At 39.8% G+C, this 22062-nt stretch overlaps 1 protein-coding gene across 3 annotated transcripts in view; it reads left to right on the forward strand.

Annotated features, from left to right (window-relative positions):
* Window positions 1-19480, forward strand: part of cacna1g (calcium channel, voltage-dependent, T type, alpha 1G subunit) — a 211292-nt gene extending 191812 nt beyond the window's left edge. For all 3 annotated transcript variants that reach the window (XM_079851286.1, XM_079851287.1, XM_079851288.1), the window contains 7 exons: window positions 837-958; window positions 1093-1509; window positions 5085-5228; window positions 6484-6606; window positions 11485-11674; window positions 11758-11927; window positions 17443-19480. In XM_079851286.1, the coding sequence (XP_079707412.1) occupies window positions 837-958; window positions 1093-1509; window positions 5085-5228; window positions 6484-6606; window positions 11485-11674; window positions 11758-11927; window positions 17443-18309 (2033 nt within the window). In that variant the 3' untranslated portion in view covers window positions 18310-19480. The remainder of the gene's footprint in view (window positions 1-836; window positions 959-1092; window positions 1510-5084; window positions 5229-6483; window positions 6607-11484; window positions 11675-11757; window positions 11928-17442) is intronic.
* The last annotated feature ends 2582 nt before the right edge of the window (window positions 19481-22062 follow it).

Below are 22062 nucleotides of genomic sequence, written 5' to 3' on the forward strand. Positions count from 1 at the left end.
GCTTTACAATGCTGTCCAAGTTCAATATATGGCATCTGCTGGCTGAACTGAGATTGACTGTCTGCAAGGCAAATTTTTTTCTGTCTCTTCCCAACATAGGATTGGGCTAAATTGATGACTGGTCGATTAATAGTCCACCAACCAAATTGTTTAGTGAGATTGAGTAGTTTATCTAGATTTAAATGGTTGTCTATATACTGTATGTGCACTGCATAGAAAGTTAGTACATTTAAATGCCATTTCACCAGTGGATAAAAGGTAATACGGTACATTTATATAATTTGAGTCTTTGAATATACATTTGGCATATTTCTCACTACATCAAGTGTACATCAAAATTTAAATCAGGTGCAAGTGAATACAGCATCATTAAAATAGTAGAGTGACACCTTGTGTAGTATAAACCTAAAAAAAAAAAAACTGATCTGGGCTGCCAACTGTTTCTATGATCTACTTAGGCTTTTGGGAAATGCAGCCCTGGTCTAGTTTGGTCATAAGCATTGAAGTATGTTGTTCCATCATGCCAAAAGAAAGAAAAAGAGCTGCCTGAGCCCCTCAGAATAAAGGTTGCTGACACGTATGAGTCTGGGAAAGGATTTAAAGCCATTTTCAAGCTATTCAATAGAAACCATTTTGTTGTACCAAATTCACCCCAAGAGCAGATGCTTGAGGAAATCTATATGCCCATATGATGAAAAAGGAACGAGCTTTTCATGGGGTGCACTTACTTTTTCACAGCATTGTACATAGGATGTAGGGTGTGTTTGTTCATTATGAACATATGAAGATTTGCACATTTCCATGTATGTACCTCTGACATTTTGTTTCTGTCCCAGTATGTGATGAGCTGCACCCCTGTGAAGGTCTCGGCCGTTACGCAACATTCAAGAATTTTGGCATGGCTTTCCTCCTGCTGTTCCGTGTATCCACCGGGGACAACTGGAATGGCATTATGAAGGTGGGACAGAGTCACTTCATAGTGCTGAATTTCAATGATGCACACAGTTTTGTTTTAAATGCTTTGCACGTGTTCTGAATACAGTTGTTAGCAAACCTCTCATTTGTACACTCTCATTTGTGTCCACGTCGCAGGACACGCTCAGAGACTGCTCCCAAGAAACCACCTGCTACAACACAGTGGTGTCCCCCATTTATTTTGTGTCCTTCGTCCTGACGGCGCAATTCGTGCTGGTCAATGTGGTGATCGCTGTGCTCATGAAACACTTGGAGGAAAGCAACAAAGAGGCCAAGGAGGAGGCTGAGCTGGAAGCCGAGATGGAGCTGGAGGCTGCGGGTGGAGATGGAGGAATATCCCGAGGGAACATGCCACCTTTCGGACCTGGTGACATGGGTGGGCCAGGGGGTTCACCCTGGATCTCAAGAGTCTCTGGAGACCTGTCTGGGCCACTTTACCCCACAGACAGCCCACCTGCAGACATACGCAGAGACTCTGAAGATCACATAAAGACAGATCCTGATCCTCCTCATAATTTGGAGCCGCCTTTAGAGGTGAGTGGGAATGCTAGGTGTGAGGTCAGAGGTGTGTACCTCCTATGGTGTCATTTCCAGGTTCAACACATGAGTCAGACTAAATACCAGCTGGTTTCTAGCTGGTCTAAGCTGCTTATAACCACATTAGACCAGCTAGAAGCCAGCTTAAGCTTGTTTTTCCAGCAGGGGTGTCCTGCTTGCTTTTGTTTTTTTGTTTTTTTGAAACTTTTCTGTTTCTGTGAAAGAGTGATGCAGGGATGTATTTTTGTAGGCAAAAACCTGAGAAAAAGTTAACATTTTAGCTGGTTTCATCGTCCCGAAGTCAATGTTTTTTTTATTTATTTTTTTATGGGTTTTTGGTAAAATGCCCGAATAAGGTCTGTGGATAACACAATCTCAAGATATTTTCATGTTTTATTATACAACATAAAATACACCAGTAAAACCCCCTTGTGATTTTTTTTTTGTCTTAAAAAGGGTAGGACAACCTGTCACTCACATGAGATCGCAGCAATAGTAAACAACTATTCCCAATGGAAACAAGCAAGTCTTGTCCTACATTTTTTCTTGTTCAAGAAGCCAGGTTTGTTTCACTTGGATATACGTCACAATAGAGAAGAAAAGTCTAATGCGACTTCCATTTCATGCCATTTCATTTTCATCCCACTACACCATAGTGTAGTTCGTTTATAGTCTATATGTTTAGCTTTTTACTTCTGGCGATTGTATTTAGACTTCAAAAGCCAGAAAAGTTTGAACATGATCATGATGAACAAAATGAGAGTCAAAAGAGTCAGAAACTTTTGTTGGTCACAGAGTTTATTTTCTGCAATAATCCAAAAGCCACATGAAAATTCGTAAAGTTTTTTTTTTTTTTTTTGGAACCCGAAAAAAAGATAACTTCTGGGTTGGCCTACAAAAATATGTCCACTTCTGCGCTCTCTTATCTAACTTCACACAATACTGATAGATGGACAACATGCCGTATGCTTCCGTATGCGCCTGAACCCATTGACGTCACTGATGCATATATTAAAAGGAATGTTCCTGGTACAATTAAACTTAAGCATCTGCTGCATGCTCTCCATTACCACTGAAAATGATTTTGTCCCTCAATTTGTTAAAACAAACAGAAAAGTTGTTTACAGCTGTGCAATTACAAAGGAAAAAGGTTCCAGCTCACAGTTGGTTAAAGGGTTAGTTTACCCAGAAATGAAAATTCTGTCATCATTTTCTCACCCTCATGTCGTTCCAAACCCGTAAGACTATTGTTCATCTTCAAAACACAATGAAGATATTTTAATAAAATCTGAGAGATTTCTGTCCCTCCATTGACAACCTACGCAACTACCATTTTGATGCTTCAAAGAGTTCTTAAAGAGATCGTAAAACTAATGCCTATGAATTGAGTGGTTTATTTCAAAGATTTCTGAAGAGACACGATTGCTATATATGATGAACAGATTGAATTTAGGCTTTTTCACATACAGTATAAACATTCATCAACGCACTCATCAGATATGGTAAACTTAAGCTTAAGTATGCTTGCTTGACGTGCGAGAACCAATGCGGTTCATCCTCGTGTGTTACTCAGCATGCTTTAGCTTCCGCTAGAACCAATGAGGTTTGTTTTCATGAATCAAACAAGTATGGTTCAGCTTCTGTTTATGTTTGTTGATCAATGTTTATGTGTCAATAAAAGCCTAAATTCAATGTTAATCGTATAAAACGATCCAGTCTCTTTACAAATTTTGGACTAAACCGCTTGATTCATATATATTAGTTTTACAATCTATTTTTTAGGCGACATAGTTGTGTGGTCCGTCAATGGAGGGATAGCAATCTCTCTCCGATTTCATTAAAAATATCTTCATTTGTGTTTCGAAGATAAACAGAAGTCTTACGGGCTTGGAACGACATGAAGGTAATTGGAATTTTTTTTGAGGGGGGTGAACTAACCCTTTAAAGCATTTATATTAGTCAATTTATAGTAGGACATCTGCAAAATGTGTATTATTTGAGCAGTAGGTAATTATTTTAGCAGTGGGACAACTGTTCTAAACAGATGAGATTTTGGTTCTGCACTACCATTGTAATTCCTGTGGATTTCTCTCTATGTGAAAAGTCCCTTTTTGTCCCTTTTTGGAAATTTGCAGGGTTTACTGGCTTTATATGGTCATGAGACGAACCGAAGAAGATAGTAAACAATTTTGTTACTCTGGTCTCATGTAAACATGCATAATGTTTAAGCCTTGTGGTAATACTTAAAACACTGCATGCTTTAACATTTTTTCCAATCCAATGCAATGCCATTGACTTCCATTTAAGTGAATAATTGTAAACATGGTTTTTGCTTGTACATAGTAAAACATATTTTCTATGGTAATTAACAGCATACAGCTTAAAGGAATATTTTATCCAAAAATGAAAATTATTTCATCATACAGTGTACTCACCCTCATGTTGTGTCCAAACTTGTATGTCATCTTATTTCCTCTGAAAAAAATAAAATAAAACTGGAACAATCTGAGGGTGAGCAAAGGGTGAGCACTTTTGGGTGAACTATCCCTTTTACTTGTCATCCGGACCATATTTTAAAATATATTATATGATATGAAAATCTTGATATCAGACAATGTATAAAATATGCTTCTTTTTTCCATGGGTTAATGTGATCAAGAGTGTCCAACAAACAATTAACCATTTATTAGTTCAAAAAATGAGTCTGTCATGATGCAGATGTAGTATTTGCCAGGGCTTTTCAGAGCATTATAACATGCATTTGTTATAAACGATCTTTAGTTTAACCGAAAGACACGTTTTAAAACACTAGACTGTTATTTTTAAAGTGGGGAAGTCCATCTGTTTCTGTTAGTGTCCTACATGCCTGTTGTTTGCTCCTTATAAACTCGGTGGTCGGAGGTCAGACTGGTACCATGGGAAAGTAGTGATACAGGCCTCTTCTTTTTTAATGCAGGCAGGCTATTTCCAGAATACCAGCCATTTTTAATGTTAACAATCATTAAAACTATCCCTCTAGCCCTCTTTAGTGTGGCTGTGTCAAAATGTTTTGCGCATCATCAGGGCAATTGTTCATAGAGCTCTAGTTCCACCTTGTGGATGTCAGTGAAATAATCAAGTATTTTACCTGTGAGCAATGAATCTTTGTAAGTTTAGAGCTCTACTACTCTGTTCAGCACATAAATGAACTGTGCTACTGGTTTACTTCTAATTTAAAGTATCAGTTCACCCAAAAATTGTAATTCTACTATTTTTCCTCGTGTTGTTCCAATGTCGTATGGCCTTCTTTTTTCTGTGGAACACCAGCAAATTCTTAAAAAATATATTATTTGTGTTCCAATGGAAATAAAGCATTTTTGGGTGAACTGTCCTTGTTTATTCCTTTGTAAATATTTCTTCTGACTAATTGTGTTATAGTCTGCAACTTCTCTCCTTCCTTCATTTCTCTTCTGTTTTTTCTCTGTGTGATGTCTTTCACGTTACCCCTTGTCATCTCCTCTGCCTCTGTCTCTGTCTGTACTCTTTCTCTCTCTCTTCGTCATTCATCCTGTCTTCCATGCTGGGGCATTTAGCGGAGGCCTATGCTAGACTCAGTTTCCCTGGTGATCCAGGGCTCACTGGAAGGAGAGCTCAGCCTCATGGACAACCTATCTGGCTCTATCTGCCACTACTACGCTCTGCCTCCCCTTCCCAGAAAGCACTGCACTGAGAAACAGGTCAATGGCTTCCCTGTTCACCCAGCTTGCCTTATACCACACTTCACTCCTCTCTCTGCCTTTTTTTCCCTTCTTCTCTCCCTCCTTTTCTCTCTCTGGACCACTTAAACTTACATAATAGCACCGATGCTTCTGTGTGTCAGTTACAAAACCACCTCTGCGTTCTGGGATTTCCAGCGCTCTTTAGAAGGCAAGGACTTGGTTCTGCTCCAGGAATATCCAAGTGTACTTATTTCCCGATCCCATAAGAGTGACAAAGTCTCGCAAAAATTGTGTGAAATTTGTGCCTCGTTCGTTCCAAAGATCATAAATACCCCAAAAAGTGATGGACTCATCTGGCTGGATTCGAAGAGGTAATGTGTGGATCGATAAAGAGCTGGGCCGCTGTTGAATTATGCAAGAAAATCTCTTTTGGTCTGTTTCACAGAGAAATATTTCATTCAATTGCATTAGCATTGCAAAAAACTGAGGCTTCTAAAATCTTTTTTTAAATGTAATTGGGGAATATGTAATGTCTTTATGGAAATAGCTGGCTCTTTTATTTTGATGACTTTGCAAAAATTTGTTCCAGCCAAATTCTCAGGGTCGATTAAACGGTGCAGTATGCAGGATTTATTTAGGATCTATGAAAGAGGTTACACATTATTTCTCTTATATACCTTTAATATCTGAGGACCGTTAAACATTTCGTTATCTATCATGGCTACTGACGGAAGGCAATGTGCATCTTGTCAGCGGACTTGGGGGGTGTTTTCATTAGGGCTCGCTGGGCAAAATTTTGATTTGAAGAAGTGAATTTGAATAGCATTGGCCACACCCCACAGGAAGCTGAGTTGGCATTTGAATCAGAATGACAGGAAGAATTTACAGTATTTATAGCAGTATCTATCCATCAACATTTTTAAACAACGCTTTGTCAAGCCAACATTAAAAGTTTGTCTTGATTTCAAATCATTTTAATTCTACTTCATTGCATTGAGGTTTTAACTGCAATTCTGCATCCTGTTTGCTACATCAATCGAATTCAGATCAAATTCAAAAAATTAACTGGAATATAATAGACCTTCGAATTTAAATTGGAATGTTGCACAAACCTGGTTTCAACGCACTGAACTGTTATGTTCGCAAAAATGAACTGACCTCACCACATAAAGTTGTATTAATTGTACCTGCATGTGTGAAAGTCTGAGCGTGTCTTCTAACTATGCATGTGCTGGTTGCCCATCTCACTCTTGGCTCATCTCTTCTTCTTTAGATTCCTCTAGCCGAGATGGAGGCTCTATCTCTGGCATCGGAGAAATCCTGGTCCTTAGCTCTGACGGATGACTCTGTCCCAGATGATTTTAACCCCCTCTTACTAACCAGTCAGGAGTGCAATGTATTTAACACTAGAGCAACGTTCATTTTCCACTCCTGCCTCTCAGCCTTACACTGCTTCCAAAGACATCCACCCTCTCCACCCTGCTTCAGAATTTGGCCCTGAATATTTTATCCCCTGGTCTTTTGGCCCTGTAATAGATTTTCTCTGTTAAGTAAAATAAATAAATAAATAAATAAATACTAAAAAAAAACAACTAACTAAACTAAACATTCTTCTGAGTGGCACCTTAAAGGACTCCTTGGTTTATATGGTACCTATTGTTGTGGAATTACTAAACTAAAAGTGTCAAATCATAGTGACACTACTAACTTAACAACTAAATGTAGGTGTTTTCAAAACATGCAGCTTTTGACCGACTACTTTTTTTCAGTGAGCAGCAGTTGACAAAATGCTACAGTAATATTGCCGTCATTTAAACATTTATATAATATTTAGTCAAATGCTGCTGTTAATCACTATTTTCAACTTACACACTACCATTCAAAAGTTTGGGGTTGGTCAGATTTTTTTTTTTAAGAAGTGTCTTACACCAAGAATACACCAAGGCTGTATTTTTTTTTAATTAAAACTAGAAAACAAAAGATTGATATTGTGAAATACTTTTACATTTGAACTCTTTTCCATGTTAATACATTTTAAAATGTTTTTTATTTCCTGTGCCATTTCTTATCATCAATGTTAAAAACAGTTGTGCTCCTTAAATAATATTTGGAAATCATGATACATTTTTATTTGATTATTTGAATAATAGAAAGTTCAAAAACAGCATTTATTTGAAATACAAATCTTTTTTTAACATTATAATTGATGTTACTGTCACTTTTTATCAATTTAATGTGTCCTTGCTAAAAAAAAAGTCTTAAAAAAGCTTACTGACCCCAACATTTTTGTACATTAAATATAATATAATATAATATAATATAATATAATATAATATAATATAATATAATATAATATAATATAATCATGCCAGTAATCTGTTTTCTGACACTTGGTAGTCTGATTAATTTGTAAAAGTAGAGGACAAACATCATAAATTATTTATGCAGAGCTGAGAGGCGAATGTGTTTGGAACTTTGGGGGTTTCTAACCATCCACTTTGTTTGTTCTTTCTCTCTCTTTCCTTCTCTTTGTACATGTCCCACCAGCCTGGTGTTTGTATGGTCCAGTCAAGTCCAGTAGAGTAGTATTACTGCCTGTCAATCTGCTCATTTCCTGGGTTCTGCAGCTATGTCCCTATTCTTCTTCCAACACGTCTAAAGGCCATTTCTGAACCTCTTCTCCATTGTCTCTTTATACTTTTTTAGATGTTCCTGTTTCCATCCTCAATTTATCTGTCTCCATATTTACCCGTGTCTCTCTTGATTTTATCTTTGTCTTATTTTTTTGTGTATTAAAAGTTTCTCCCTAGTACCATGCTTCTTGAAAGAATATAGGAGTGTGGTATGGGGTTGGCTTCTGCTGTCTGCCAGCTACAGTAGTTCAGGCTCTGGGCACAGCTTTCAAGGGAGAAGGCTGATGGTTTCTGTCACCACGTAATTGAATTCATATTTATTGTTTCAGAACTATGCCCATAGAACCATAAATAATTTATACATAGCATTTCTCAGATGAGTGAGATTTAGATCCAGCATGTTCTCATTTCTCTGTCGTATTTATGTGGATGAAAAACGGCAGAAAAATATGCATAACTCCTCAATGCCTATACCATGAAGCATCATCAAAACTTTCCACCATTAAAGCTACACTGTGTAACTTTTTTAGTTGATTCTTAGCAAAAAACACTTAGTTTTTTCAAAAATATATGTGCTCATTAATGTATATTTACTTCTTTCAAGTAATAAAGTATTCTCTTAAGTTTATAATCTGCCATTGAAAGTACATACGGGTGAGGGGTTCGAATGCCGGTCGCCATGTTGCCCCTCCATCTTGAAACTACATTCGCCAAAGAGGGACATGCCTGTAAATTCAAGCTTCGCCTTTTGCGTTTTTCACTCAGTGACACCGTGACGAATGCGAGGGGGAGATTACTCGCGAGCTCGCGAGTGCCGGCAGATTTGAAAGATAGTGTGGTGTGTGTGTGTGTGTGTGTGTGTGTGTGTGTGTGTGTGTGTGTGTGTGTGTGCGTGCGTACTCACATTTGAAAGAGAGAATTAAAACGTCAACGCGACAGACAAATCAGCAAGACCATAGTCAATATTGGAGTAACTTTTCCCAGATGGAAAGAGCTCATGAGGAGAAAAGATTTTAAAACGGACGCCGAGGCATGCCTGCTTTCTTCTCGACAGGTAATTCAGCCTGTTGTAATACATTTGTGTAAATTCGAAGTTTTATAGTTGCTTGTCTAACTATAGCATGGTTGTGCATAACGCCAGAACGACCTCTAGTATAACTTCATCCTCGCGTCAATGGTGAAAAAGTATTGTTTACCTTGTAACATAAATCTGTGCTGCGACGGATCACAGGTAATGAATAGTTTTAAAGGCTCATTTTTTTAAGCTATATAAAAAAAAGGACACGGTAAATTTTAGTTATTTTTAATTGCTTTTACTTTGTACACATTGTAACGTTAGCCTAATCTGATTATGCTGGGATAGCCGATTCCAAGGGTGACGTTTACCTCCTGACATCTGTCCTGTAGTTTTATTCATTTTAGACGTATTGTTTATTATTGTCATGGACGAAGTCGATAACTGGAAGCCATGTTAATCTTGGAATAATACGGCCACCGTAGGAGTTAAAACGCCCTCGGAATTGAGAGGAACAGAAACTAATATTCACTGGGTAGTCATATAAAATTTCACCGCTAGATGGGGGTAAAAATCACACAGTGTAGCTTTAAAGGGTACATATGCACAGTTTCACCTAATCTCATGTTAATCTTGAGTACCTATAGAGTAGTAGTGCATCCTTAATATCTCCAAAAAGTGTTTAGTTTTATTATATTTAGAAAAGAAAAATACAGCTTTCCGATTCTCTCCGGAAAAAGCCGAGGTCCTGGAGGCGGAGCTATAGAGTCAAGCGGTAGTTCTTGATTTCCAGCAAAAGACAGAAATCTGATCCAGTTGTACTTACATGAATGGGGTCTTTTATCACTGGGACCGCTCCACGTTTTAATAGCAAACGATTTGCAAATCCAGCGTCGACCTGAGCCTTGTTAATAAAACATTCGTCACTGAAACGACCAGAACACACAACCGCACTTCCTACACTCCGTTGCTGCCCCGGAAAAACAAACTGCATCCACTGTTCCTGTAACACTGGGTTCTTTGGAAAGCTGAACACGGTAAGCTTTCCCTCACATCCAAATACACACTTTTTTGGAGACATTCTTGAACAAATCGTATGCAGCGCTGCCGATGATTTCCTGTTGAAGCGCGTTGATGTGCGCGGTCTCGCTCTCCTCTAGTCGACGTGCTCGCGGGCGAGCTTTTCCGAGAGAAATGCTCATATAAGGAGTTCCACTCTTATCTACGTCATTAGATCCACGATCTAAAAAAAAACAGCCGAAACTTGCACCAACCCGGAAGTAAGATTTTCAGCATAGAAATTCTCCGTTATTCGTCCAAAATATTTTTTTAAAACTTTGCCCATGTTTAGCATGAGAATCTATCTCTTTAACACTGTAAACAACTCTGAATACATGAAACACCATTGTACCCCCCCTTTAATGTTAATGGGTGTGCAATTGTTTCCCACAAAGACTGACAGTAAACAGTGGAAGAGTAACAGTTTTTTCATAACAATGTGAACAGCACAAATCACATGGAATCTGATCTTTTCGATTCTGATTTGAGCCACTTCCATATGTGGTCCTAAATCAGATACAGGTCTAAATTGGAATTTATGTAACTTTTACGTCACTCTAGAACAACATTTGTCATAATTCTCTTCTGATGGGAGTCACTCCAAAGATTTTACATTCCGGTAGTTCTTTGGGTACTTCGTGAATATGGAAGATGGCAGCGAAGTTAATCAGTGGAGGAACGGTGAGCTGTTATATTCAATACTGACTCCGTGTTTACTTCCGTATAATTCAGTGCTGCGTGCAGATTTTGTTATTGTTCTTTTGCTCATGCGGGTCAGCTCAAGTATAGGTCTCTGGCCAGTAACAAGAGTTACCAGATCAGTGGGCGAGACCATAAACAGAGAGGCAATTTCATCCACGTTACCTGATATGCCCATGTCACAGTAAGGGTAGGGTTTAGGGGTGGGGTCAGGTGAAGGGCATCATTTTCATTGCATGATTTATAAACACCCACCAGTTTGAAAACACACACACATTTAGAAACGCCCACTTTTGTTCCGCAGAGACCCCATAATCGGTCAGTTCAGGATCGTGACCTGTTCACAATCAAATCTGATATTGGCCACATTAAAAAAAAAAAAAAATGTGAACAGCTGAACAAAACAAAAAAATCGGATCTGAGCAATAAATCAGAATTGAGCATTAAGGCTTGCAGTGTGAACTTGGCCAAAAGTGACTCTGATTCAATGATTCATGAATCATTCAGACAGATTGTGTGAACTGGATGAGTCGATTCATTAAAAAGACATGACTCAGATTGTTTGCAAAGTTCATGTCTGATTGAACTAATACTTTAAGTCATCTGTAATTTGAATATGTACGTATTCGGATGACAAAATATGAATTCATGCAACATGATTTATGTACATCAACATTTCTTGATCAGTCTTCTCCCTTTGTCTAGTGCGCAGTGACGTTTGCCTTTCATTGTATGCTAACCAGCCCAGCCTCTATGTATTAGGTACAATGTGTTTGCGTGTGCGTCCATGTGTTCATAAGGGCCCCTGATGCTCCAAACACAAGTACCAGCACTCACCTTGACTTGCAACTCTTTTAATGTGCCTCAGACTACAGCTCCACCAGATCCTCTAGAGCCCCAGCAGCCAGACGAGCCAACGGATGAGCACTTGTTGTATGTGAAGAAGACCTCAGTGGGCCGCACACATTCTCTGCCCAATGACAGCTACATGTTCCAGCCGCTGCAGCCCAACTCAAACCACAGTACCCACACAACCTCAACTCACCTAGCTCAGACAGGTGCACTGCAATATATATCTGAATTTGTTTTAAATATGGTTGTTAATGCGTATGTCAATAATATCAAATGTCTCCTCACACAGGGTCTACAGGCTCTGTCCAATCTCAAACAGAAGAACCCACCCAGCACTTGACTGTGCCCACTGATCTGTTCAGACCGATCAGTCCTCATAGCCTATCAGACTCAGAGAGCATCCCACGTATCCCCCCGCCTCGCCGGGCACACACTCTCTCACGCACCCTACGCAGACAGGTGACCTCAGGTCTATTACTTTTGATTGTGTCGTACTTACAGAGTATGTTCCATTAGCTATTAGTTTTGTTTATTGCACATAGTAGCTCTGTTCCAAAACCTAATGAGCTGCTGTTCAAAAGTTTCAAAATGTTTATGAAAGAAGTCTCTTATAGCTCACCAAGGCTACATTTTTTTTATCAACAATACAATGAAACCAGTAATGTGAAGTTTTATTACAATTTACAATCACTGTTTTCTATTTTAATCTATTTTAAAATGTAATTCATTCCTGTTTTGCAAAGTTGATTATTTAGCAGCCATTACTCCAGTCTTCAGTGTCACATTATCCTTCAGAAATCATTCTAATTGATTTGCTGGTCAAGAAACATTATTATCAATTATTCTTATTATTATCAACATTTAAAGATATCTTTGCTGCTTAATATTTTTGTGGAAACCATGATTTTTCTATAGTCTTTGAGGAATAGAAAGTTCAAAGGAACAACATTTATTTTCAATAGAATTCTTTTGTAACATTATAAATGTCTTAATTTAATGCGTCCTTGCTAAATAAAAGTATTCATTTAGTGCTCTTCATACAAAAAACATGGGATACATGATCTAATAAGCTTACAAATACATAATTAGACCATTTGTACGTATGCCAACAATTTTTTATGTATACTTTTAAATATTGATTTGAAATATTTATTTGTATTTTTTATAATCAGCATTCCGCTTGCTTCATTTTGTAGTACAAATAGTGCAAGTAGTGTCTTCACACTGATAAACACAGCAAGGCATGGAGCACAACAAGTAGGCAAACCCGGTAGGCTACATCATTCAAGCAAAAAACTGAAACTTTATGCACTCAGTGGTAGGCGATTGACTAAACATGCTAAAGCTACTGCAGCAACACATGATGTGCATTTGATTAATGTTATTCAACTGAAAGAACAGTGAATGCTTCTGTTAGTAAAAAAAAAAAAAAAAAGATTAGTGTTTCATTTGAGATGGTTTATTTTCCGAGTTGAAAAATAGACAACTTCGGGTAAAACCAAACGCAGTGCTCGTTACTTTTTACCCAGCTGTCTAATCACAGTGGAGGAAGGGCGGGACAAATACCGCACTGACCAACTGCCACATCGTGCTTGCACAACGGCAACAGACGACAACAACAAGCACAACAACAGAGCACAATCGTTTAAAACAAAAGCCAGAGCAAACACTTTACATTGAATACAAACTAAGTTACAAAATAACTTATTGTAGAGATCAAAATATTTAAGTTGGAATAACCTATATCGGGAACGACATATGTCTCCTTAAAGGACAAGTTCGGTATTTTACACTTAAAGCTCTGTTTACAGATCGTTTCTGATGAAATAGAACGGTTAAAGGGATACTTCACCTCTGGGAAGATGAATGTGTATTTAAAATAGGTCATTTAAGTAGAAGAAATGTGAAGAAATTTTTGAATTTGGAGCTTTCTAGACTGAGAAAAGCCAGAAAATGTATTTTTGGCTCATGTGGATGAAAGACAACAACTCCCAGAATGCACTTGCTTCGCTGCCTTAGGAGGCCACGCCTACCGGTAAGAGTGCGCACTAGTTGAAAACAACAAGGCTTAGCCTACGTGATGAGTTTGCCAGGGATCTCTAGAGATCGCCCAAAATGTCCGGGATTCGGCTTTTGCGTTCTACAGTTGCCATTCATTCATCATGTTTACTGTGGCGAGCAGGACGAGGCTGACGGCCGCGGGAGAACGACGCGAGGCCGGTGTTACTGAGACGCGCCGGGTCTCGCATCTCTCACGGAGGAGCGGGAATTTTCTTAGCAAGGGTAACGTTAAAACGCGCATCAACCGATCACTTGTTTAGCGTTCATGTAAACACTGCATTCAGATTCACCAATCGGAATGAATTCAGTTAGATTGAAACAAAAGGTGAGCTGCATGTAACGTTAAACAATGAATGGCGACCGCAGAACGCAAATGCTGAATCCCGGACATTTTGAACGATCTCGCCCGCCGGACAAGTCCGGGAAAAGGAGGATGGTTTTACCTACTTACTCAGCTTTCTCCTACTATTCAGCTTTCTCCACAGAACAAGAGCCTGCTAGCTTAGCTTCCAAAGAAAGACTGCTGACACTGTGTACATTCTGTGAGTGAGATCCCTCCCTGTATGGGCGGGCTGAAAACATGCGGAACAACGCCATCTACTGGCTGTAGTCTTTAGCCTCTGGCCAGAAAATCCTCCGATGACGCAAAATGACGATTTTTGCGTCATCGGAGGATTTTTTCCAGACAAAAAAATACATAAATCTCTTGTCTCAGGGGGATATGAGGGTGGAAAGCACGGTAATTCGAAAATACTACAGGTTTTCTACTAATACAAAGCTTAATGCTAAATCCTGAAGTAACCCTTTAAGATTCAATTTTGGACAAATGCTGCTGTCCCGAGAATTTTAGGTTTCTTTCGCTTTCCCCCCCACCAGTAGACTGGGTGTATAGGTGCACTCGAACACTCCTTCCTAAAACACATTAAACTTTCGTTTACAAAGACGTGAAACTCACCGAGTGGTCAGGGGTGTCCACTGATATGCTCACACAAAAATCGCTGCAAAAGATGCTTTCCAACAGGTGTTTTACCATTCGTTGTAAAACTGTGGAGCTATTTTTCCAAACGCCTCACACCCGAACTTCTTCCGTTGAGAGCTTGAATAATAGACACTCCAGCCCAGTTGGTGGCGATAATGCACCTTTGCAAGCAAACCACTGGCATTTCATTGTTTGCGATCTGCCGTAAAAAAAAAAAAAAAACACGAAGAAGAAGAAGAAAACAACCCCTGAACCCCATTTCAGTTTCCGGCGCGGAGTAATACGGTACCTCACAGCACATCCAATGCAAGTCAATGGAGGAGACAAAAACTACGATAAAACCTGTTGGAAAGCATCTTTTGCAGCGATTTTTGTGTGAGCATATCAGTGGACACCCCTGACCACTCGGTGAGTTTCACGTCTTTGTAAACGAAAGTTTCATGTGTTTTAGGAAGGAGTGTTCGAGTGCACCTATACACCCAGTCTACTGGTGGGGGGGAAAGCGAAAGAAACCTAAAATTCTCGGGACAGCAGCATTTGTCCAAAATTTAATCTTAACCGTTCTATTTTATCAGAAACGATCTGTAAACAGGGCTTTAAGTGTAAAATACCGAACTTGTCCTTTAAAATAAGCAGCTCCATAAGCAGCTCGCAAGGTTTTGTAACAGAACAATTTTCTCTCTGTCTTTCATAATGCATAATATCCCTTGTCTTCCTTTATGGATTGTGATTGGAGACTTATGGTGAATGTGACTGGTATGAAGTCTGAAACCTCTGCACTGTTGATCTCTCCCTCTGGCTAGTATATTTCTTCTTTTAATCCTTCCTGCATTCTCTCCTTTTTTTTCTGCTGCTTTTTGGCCTGCATACCCTCTAATGTGACTTACTCCGAGCAGCTCAGCATGGTCCAACCCAAGCCTGACCCCGAGCTGCTCCTGAGACACAGATACTCCTGTTTCTGAGAGAGCTTGAATGGGCTGCTTGAATCAGCTGGCCTCCAGCACACTCTCCACAGATCCTTGAACTCCGTCCCCTACTCTGTCCCACTTTATCCTACCACACCCCTTAAATCCCGTTCCTCCAGCCCGACGCATTTCACCATGGCTACTGTAAAGGCCAAAAATGCAGGGTAAAGATCAAGGGGAATTAAATTGGACTAATGTCTCATACGCACGTAGTTTTACTAATGTAAGAACAATTTCCTGCCACTAGGTGGCAGCATAGTGTCATACAAGTTTCAACACAGAACAAGGACACTCATGGCTTGGTCTCTTACTCCATGTTGGCTTACTTTCCAAATTTGACATGGTTCCTCTTGATCTTTTGCCCCTCCCTAAAAGCCCACCTATCTCTCTCCTACTGGGCCGGAGTCTCTCTCGGGCTTCCTCGATTAAGAGAAATAGACAGATTATGGGGAGTTCTGAGAGAGAGTGACCCCAGGAAGAGACATGGGTCATGTGGTCTGTTGCAGTTGCCCAGTGGCTCAGAGTGCAGTCTGCCAAACAGTGCCTGTAGTTTTGCCCTAGGGTAAATGTTGCTCTGCCCTAGTTAAAACATACACCTATTGCTAACTTTTCTCTGAAAGTGCAATTGATATTGTAAGTTTTCACCTATGTGACTTCACCCAGAGCAGTAGCATGTACAGTACTGCTACTCAGGCAGTGTGTCAGTTTAGTACATGGGGAGTAGCTACTTAGTTCATGTCAAAGATTAGACATGAAGATACAAAGCAAACGGGAGACAAATATTGATTTGCCCATTTCTCTAGTATACTGCAGACTGTCTGATTTGGTTGAAAGTACACAGTATACATTTCCTATCAGTGAATGCAATAAAAAGAACCAGGGGCGGTTCTAGGGGAGGTATTTGGGGCTTATCCCAAACCTCTTTGGATGCATGAATCATCATATGATTAAATATTAAAATTTTAAACTTTAAACTATATGTTGAAAAGTTATGAAGTAAATTTTTAAATATTACTGGAGATAAAAATAAAAGGTCTCATCTGCATGCATGCTTAAGTTTTTTAACTTCAGGCTTTCTGTAGCTCTGTGTATAGGTTGACAGTTGTGTCATCATTGTCACTTGTCATTGCAACAGTTTCAACTGTGTTTATAAGAAAACCTACTGTTTAAAAGAGCGCTTTGAGTGGAAAATAGTTGATTTACCAAAGTTAGTGAAGTTTATGGCCTTGTTTGTGGTCTTTATAGAACAGTTTCTAAGAGCTGCAAGTTTCAGGCTAAAGCACAAATGTATATTACGTTTGTCTGTGAAATAGTTGGTGCTTATTGCATCTGGATGGAGTGCAACTCTGACCAAAAAGTCAATAGATCCTGTAGTTTCTTCATAATGTCTGATTTATAGAGCAGATGAGAATGACCTGACATTAAATCTCAAAGTAATAGAAAAAAATCACCCTGGAAGCCCATCCCTAGGACTGCCCATGAGACAGAAAATACTAAGAATGTTGTTGAACTAAGAATGTTACTTCAGAATGTGTAACTACTATTGAGCAAGTTTTATTGAACTTTTAGCACAATTTAAACACTATTTTTGTCGGTTAAAGGTTCAGTGTGTGGGCGGGATGATTTAGTATGTTTTGTGGTGAGTTACTTCATTTGATACTTTCAAGTTTGATACAGACTTTTAAAAAAGAAGTCGGCTACCTCTGATTGGGGCTACAAACGCATTCAAAATGGCGAGGCGATTTTTCTATTTTTCTAATTTCAGCTCCAATCCTTTGAAACAGAGCGCTTGTGGAGTGCAATGCTAATGGTGAACTCCACTCTAATTCCACGGCTCCCCTCCCCTTCCACTGGCTTTTACACCCCTGACATCTCATACTAACCAGTCTCCCTCTCACCTGTTCATGTCCTAATCCCTAATGTTACCCCCTACCTTCCCCTCACCTCCTCCCGTCCCTGCTCTCCTCAGGTTGCAGTGAGTGCTGACTCTCAGGAGACTCTATACACAGAGGGAGGGGAAAACAAGGGTCCTCTGGGACTTAGGGAACTGTCGGACCCCCCTGTCAACCTTCCACCTCAGCAGCAGCAGCTCCAGCCTTCGCTCTTTCTGGTCCCTGCCACACCAGGCGCCTCCCCGAAACCATCCCGACCTAGCGTCCACACACAGCACAACCCCTACGTCCAGTACGTGTTCTCCAGTCGCTCCCACTCGCCGGCCCTACCGCCACCGCCACCACCGGCTGCCGGGAAGCAGGAGGAAACAGACTCTGTGGATCAGGAAGTATCCCGAATTATCCGTGCGGGGCTCGTAGGGAGGAGCGATGATGGAGTCGGAGGAGGGACGGGAGATCAAGGTGCAAGACGTCAGCTTAAAAAGTACCACAGCGTTGACACACAGGGCCAGCGAGCTCTGCTGTTACCAAGGCCCTTGTCCTGGCTCGACGATCCACGCCGGCACTCCATCGAGGTGTGCTCGTCCGTGGAAAGCAGTCCCCAGCGCAGTTCGATCTCCTCCGGCTTCGTCTCGCGAGCTGACAGCCTCCAGCAGCAGTCCTCTCCACGCCCCCGCAAGAAGAAGATGAGTCCCCCGTGCATCTCCGAGGATCCGCCCGAGGGTCCAGAGCTTCCGGGAGGCTTTCACCCTGCTCTGGTGATGGTACCGCCCCCCTTGCCAAGCCGGGACACTTTCCTGAGGAGGCGCGCTCCCTCCAGTGACTCCAAAGACTCATTTGATTTGGGTGGAGGAGGAGATGGGCTGCCTCAAGAGGGCATCCCAAACTCCAAGCTATTGACTCTGCCTAGTTTCTCTTTTGAGAAAACAAGCTCCGAGCACTGAACACTGACTCGCACGATCACGCACACACATGCGCACACGACACACGATGCACTCTGTGTATCCGTGATGGTGATAGTAATAGTAATAATATCTTAGAGAGTAATAATGCTAAATACAACAATGGTGAATACTTCAAGATCATGAGGAATAGTTACTATACCTTGTATTTTTTTTCTCTACTGCCAAAAGAACACAAAAGGAAGTTGCGCTGAGGATTAAACAAGCTAATAACGGGACTCTCTCTCCTCAAAGATGCCAACGGATCCGTTGGCAACCTCATGACCTCCTCGTGGAGGTCTGTGCAGAGCCCGGGGGAGAGCGTCCCCTTCTGGCCGTTGTGAAGACTTCACAGCACTGTATTGCTGAAATCCCTAAAGGGCACTGATGAAGGTACAAAGCAATATGAACGTTTTAGAGACACTATTTTCTTAAATTATTGGGCCATAGTGTTTGTAAAGGATGTAGAATTTCTTTTCTTTTTTTCAATTTCGTTATAGTTTTATTTGTCTTTTTGTGATTTTTCTCTTTTTCTCAATGTTTAAATCGTTTGTTGTTTGCTTTATTTTTTCACCATAGGATATTTTTAGCTTTCCTGTTTTAACAAAGACAAAAAGAAAGAAAACATTTTTCAAAGTGCCAGGATCCATGTATTTGTAGGAATATTATTATTATTATTAATAATAATAATAATAATGATATAATATATCTCTTTAAAAAATAAAGCATTAAACAGCTCTTTGATTTTTAAACACAAGTATTAGACTGGTGTGCCTTGACTAAAGAACAAGTCTAGTGACACTGTCTGCAGAACAGATTGTGTGCTACTTTACTGACTTTCAGACAGAAGAGAACAAATACTTACACTAATTGAACTTATGAAGCAGAAAATCACTGCAAAACCTGGTGTCCAAAAACATCATCAGAATTTAAACCAGATTTCCAATGAAACGCCCCAAAACACTTATCAGTATTCCAATAAGTGTTTTCCGGCGTTTCATTGGAAATCTGGTGTAAGTTCGGATGATGTTTTTGGACACCAGGTTGTTAATTAAATGCTATATTATCAGTACAGTGCATGCAAAATTTGTGCAAAATTGTAACATGAAAATATTTGATTTTAAGTTTCTAAAAGCTTGTATGGTAGTGGTTTTCAACCTTTGACTCCAAGACTCGCCCATTGTCAATATTGCATATTTTGTAGTGTTAATAGATTAAAATAAATTGATTTATTTTGTGATTATATAGGTCTCAAGAACTGTATGTTCTTTAATAAAAACAACAGTTGTTGAGAGGACAAATAATGTCCCATTTTGTTGGACAGATATGTCAATTTTTTACTCTGCACAGTAGGACCAGCAGAAAGAAACGCAGGACCAAATTGCAACATTGAGGTCGAGAGTGGACAAAAAGTAATCTATGAGAAAATGGGCAGTTTTGTTAAAACAATGTTTTGTTAATTTATTAATAATCAGTAAGAAATACAGCTTTCATTTATCTGCTCTTAATGGCATATTGTTATTTTGAAAATTATATTAAGGTCATTTTAAAATAGCTTTGACAATTTTTTCATTTATCCTGCAGCCCCTTTGGAAGTTTGCCGAGGCCCTGCGGCTTCTTTGAGAACCACTATCTAAGTGACTATATTATAAGCAGTTATGTACACATTGTGCCACCCTTATTCTTTACACTACACACGTGTGCTTGTTAAGGTATATTTAGATCTTCCATTTAAGCCTCTCTCAGAATCAAAAAGCATGTTGATTGAAGCTTTTGTCAAGTGCACTGTGGGAGACTCACTGAAGCGATTGCCTTTCGACACATTTGCAGGCCTCCTTTCATACTCAGGAAAGCGTGTGCTTCAAAGTCCAGTTCAGTAATATACCTCTATTTTGCTTCAAAGCCCTGGTTGCAGTCCAAATTTGTGGCTGCAGTTTGTACATGGCTTCGATGTGTTTGAACCTGTTTTTCTCATTGGACCCATTTTAGAACGATTTACCAGTTTAGCAATCTACATAAGATATAATCTCACGTGAATTATGCATGTACCAAATGCAATTTTTTTTTATGTTTATTTTTTTATTTTTTGTGTGTGTGTGTGTGAGAGAGGGATGCATCAGAATGGAGTTTATAATAATTGTAGAATGTGCAAAGCACCTAATGATGTTCTGTACAGCTCTCCATTGCACCAGACATCTGGTTACCATATAAACTATTTATTAGTGGTGTTTAATTCTACCTCTAGGATATCTTCAGCGTGGATAATTTTGATCAAGGTGATGCTAAAACAAAAGAATGCAAATGGAGATTGTCGTGTGTTTACTTTGTTACTTCAAACATTTGGCACATATCACAGTAAAAAATCTTATTTGACACTGAAAGAAGATGATGACGTTCCCACTCAGCTTTTCTATTAAACTGCAAAAATCCTGGAAAACAGCTTGAGTGACCAGATGGAAAAGGAAAACATGAAGCTATTGGTAAACATCCTCACGAGGAAATGACAATTAACCTCCGCTGTTCTTCTAGGTGTGCAGATCATGTTAGTGATTTGGCCTCTCCCTAGGTTCCCACTCCTGAAATAAAGCCTCAGAGCTGAGGACCCTTCGATATTTGAGCTCTCCATCCCTCCTTGCAGAAAATGAGTATTGGAAAATCTATGATAACTTCATTTACTCAACAGGCTGAATCAATTTGACTTACAAAACATGACGCAGTTCCCATTGAAGACTGTGATAAGATGGCCTGGCTGAAAATTTAACATTTGGGAAAACAACACCTCAAGAGAGATTTTGAGATGGGTTAAAAGCTCAAAGGCCTTGTTTACCAGCCAAAAAGTCATCAAGACACTTTGGGAGGTCCTCAGTGATTGGCCGAGTTGCTTTAGCGAGTGTGTGCTCATCAATGTTGCTCTGGCGCTCCGCTGAGCGAGAGCATGTGTTTCAGAAAGTCCGAAGAAATCCATTCATGACCTCCTCCAAATGATTGATAAGACAAGCTATATCACATCACATGAGCATCAGCACAAAAACATATATTAAGGACACAACTTAGTGTTTAAAAGGCAATAAAATTAATAAAAACATTTTGGGCCCTATCTCGCACCCAGCGCAATTGACTTTGTACACCGACGCATGTATCATTCCTATTTTGCACCACTTTTCACTCCACACACGCACGTCGGTTAACTAAGAAATACACTTGCGCTCCCGGGGGCGGTTCAGCGCAAAGAGGAGGCGTGTTCCGGCGCAAACGTTCCCTCATGCTATTTTGCAGGTTTAGAAAACAATTCCGCCACTGACCGAAAAAAAACTAGTTTAAAGTCAGTCACGCGTTGCACATGTTATTCATATGCTATTTTAAGGGCGCATGCTTGGCCATGATCAATGTAGCGTGTGCACAACGCGCATACACTTTGATTCTCTCATCTACACACAGACGCAGCAGTTTTCATTTTTGCAAATCATAGCCTACATTATTACGATAGATAGATAGATAGATAGATAGATAGATAGATAGATAGATAGATAGATAGACAGATAGATAGATAGACAGTTTATTATAAAAGCATACATCTAGCTTACACATTTACCCAAATTATCATGCGCCTGTTTGACCGAAGTTAATTTGGGTGTGTTTCTCCATCCCCAACGTCCCTGACGAGAACGTCGGTCTCCTCGGCTGTGAACCGCTCCTGGCGCGCGCCTGGCAAATCCGCCGTTATAATAGGAATCCGCTATAGAACAAGCGCGCCTG

Source organism: Squalius cephalus (genome assembly GCF_949319135.1).
Source record: "Squalius cephalus genome assembly, chromosome: 19".
Classification (NCBI taxonomy): Eukaryota; Metazoa; Chordata; class Actinopteri; order Cypriniformes; family Leuciscidae; genus Squalius; species Squalius cephalus.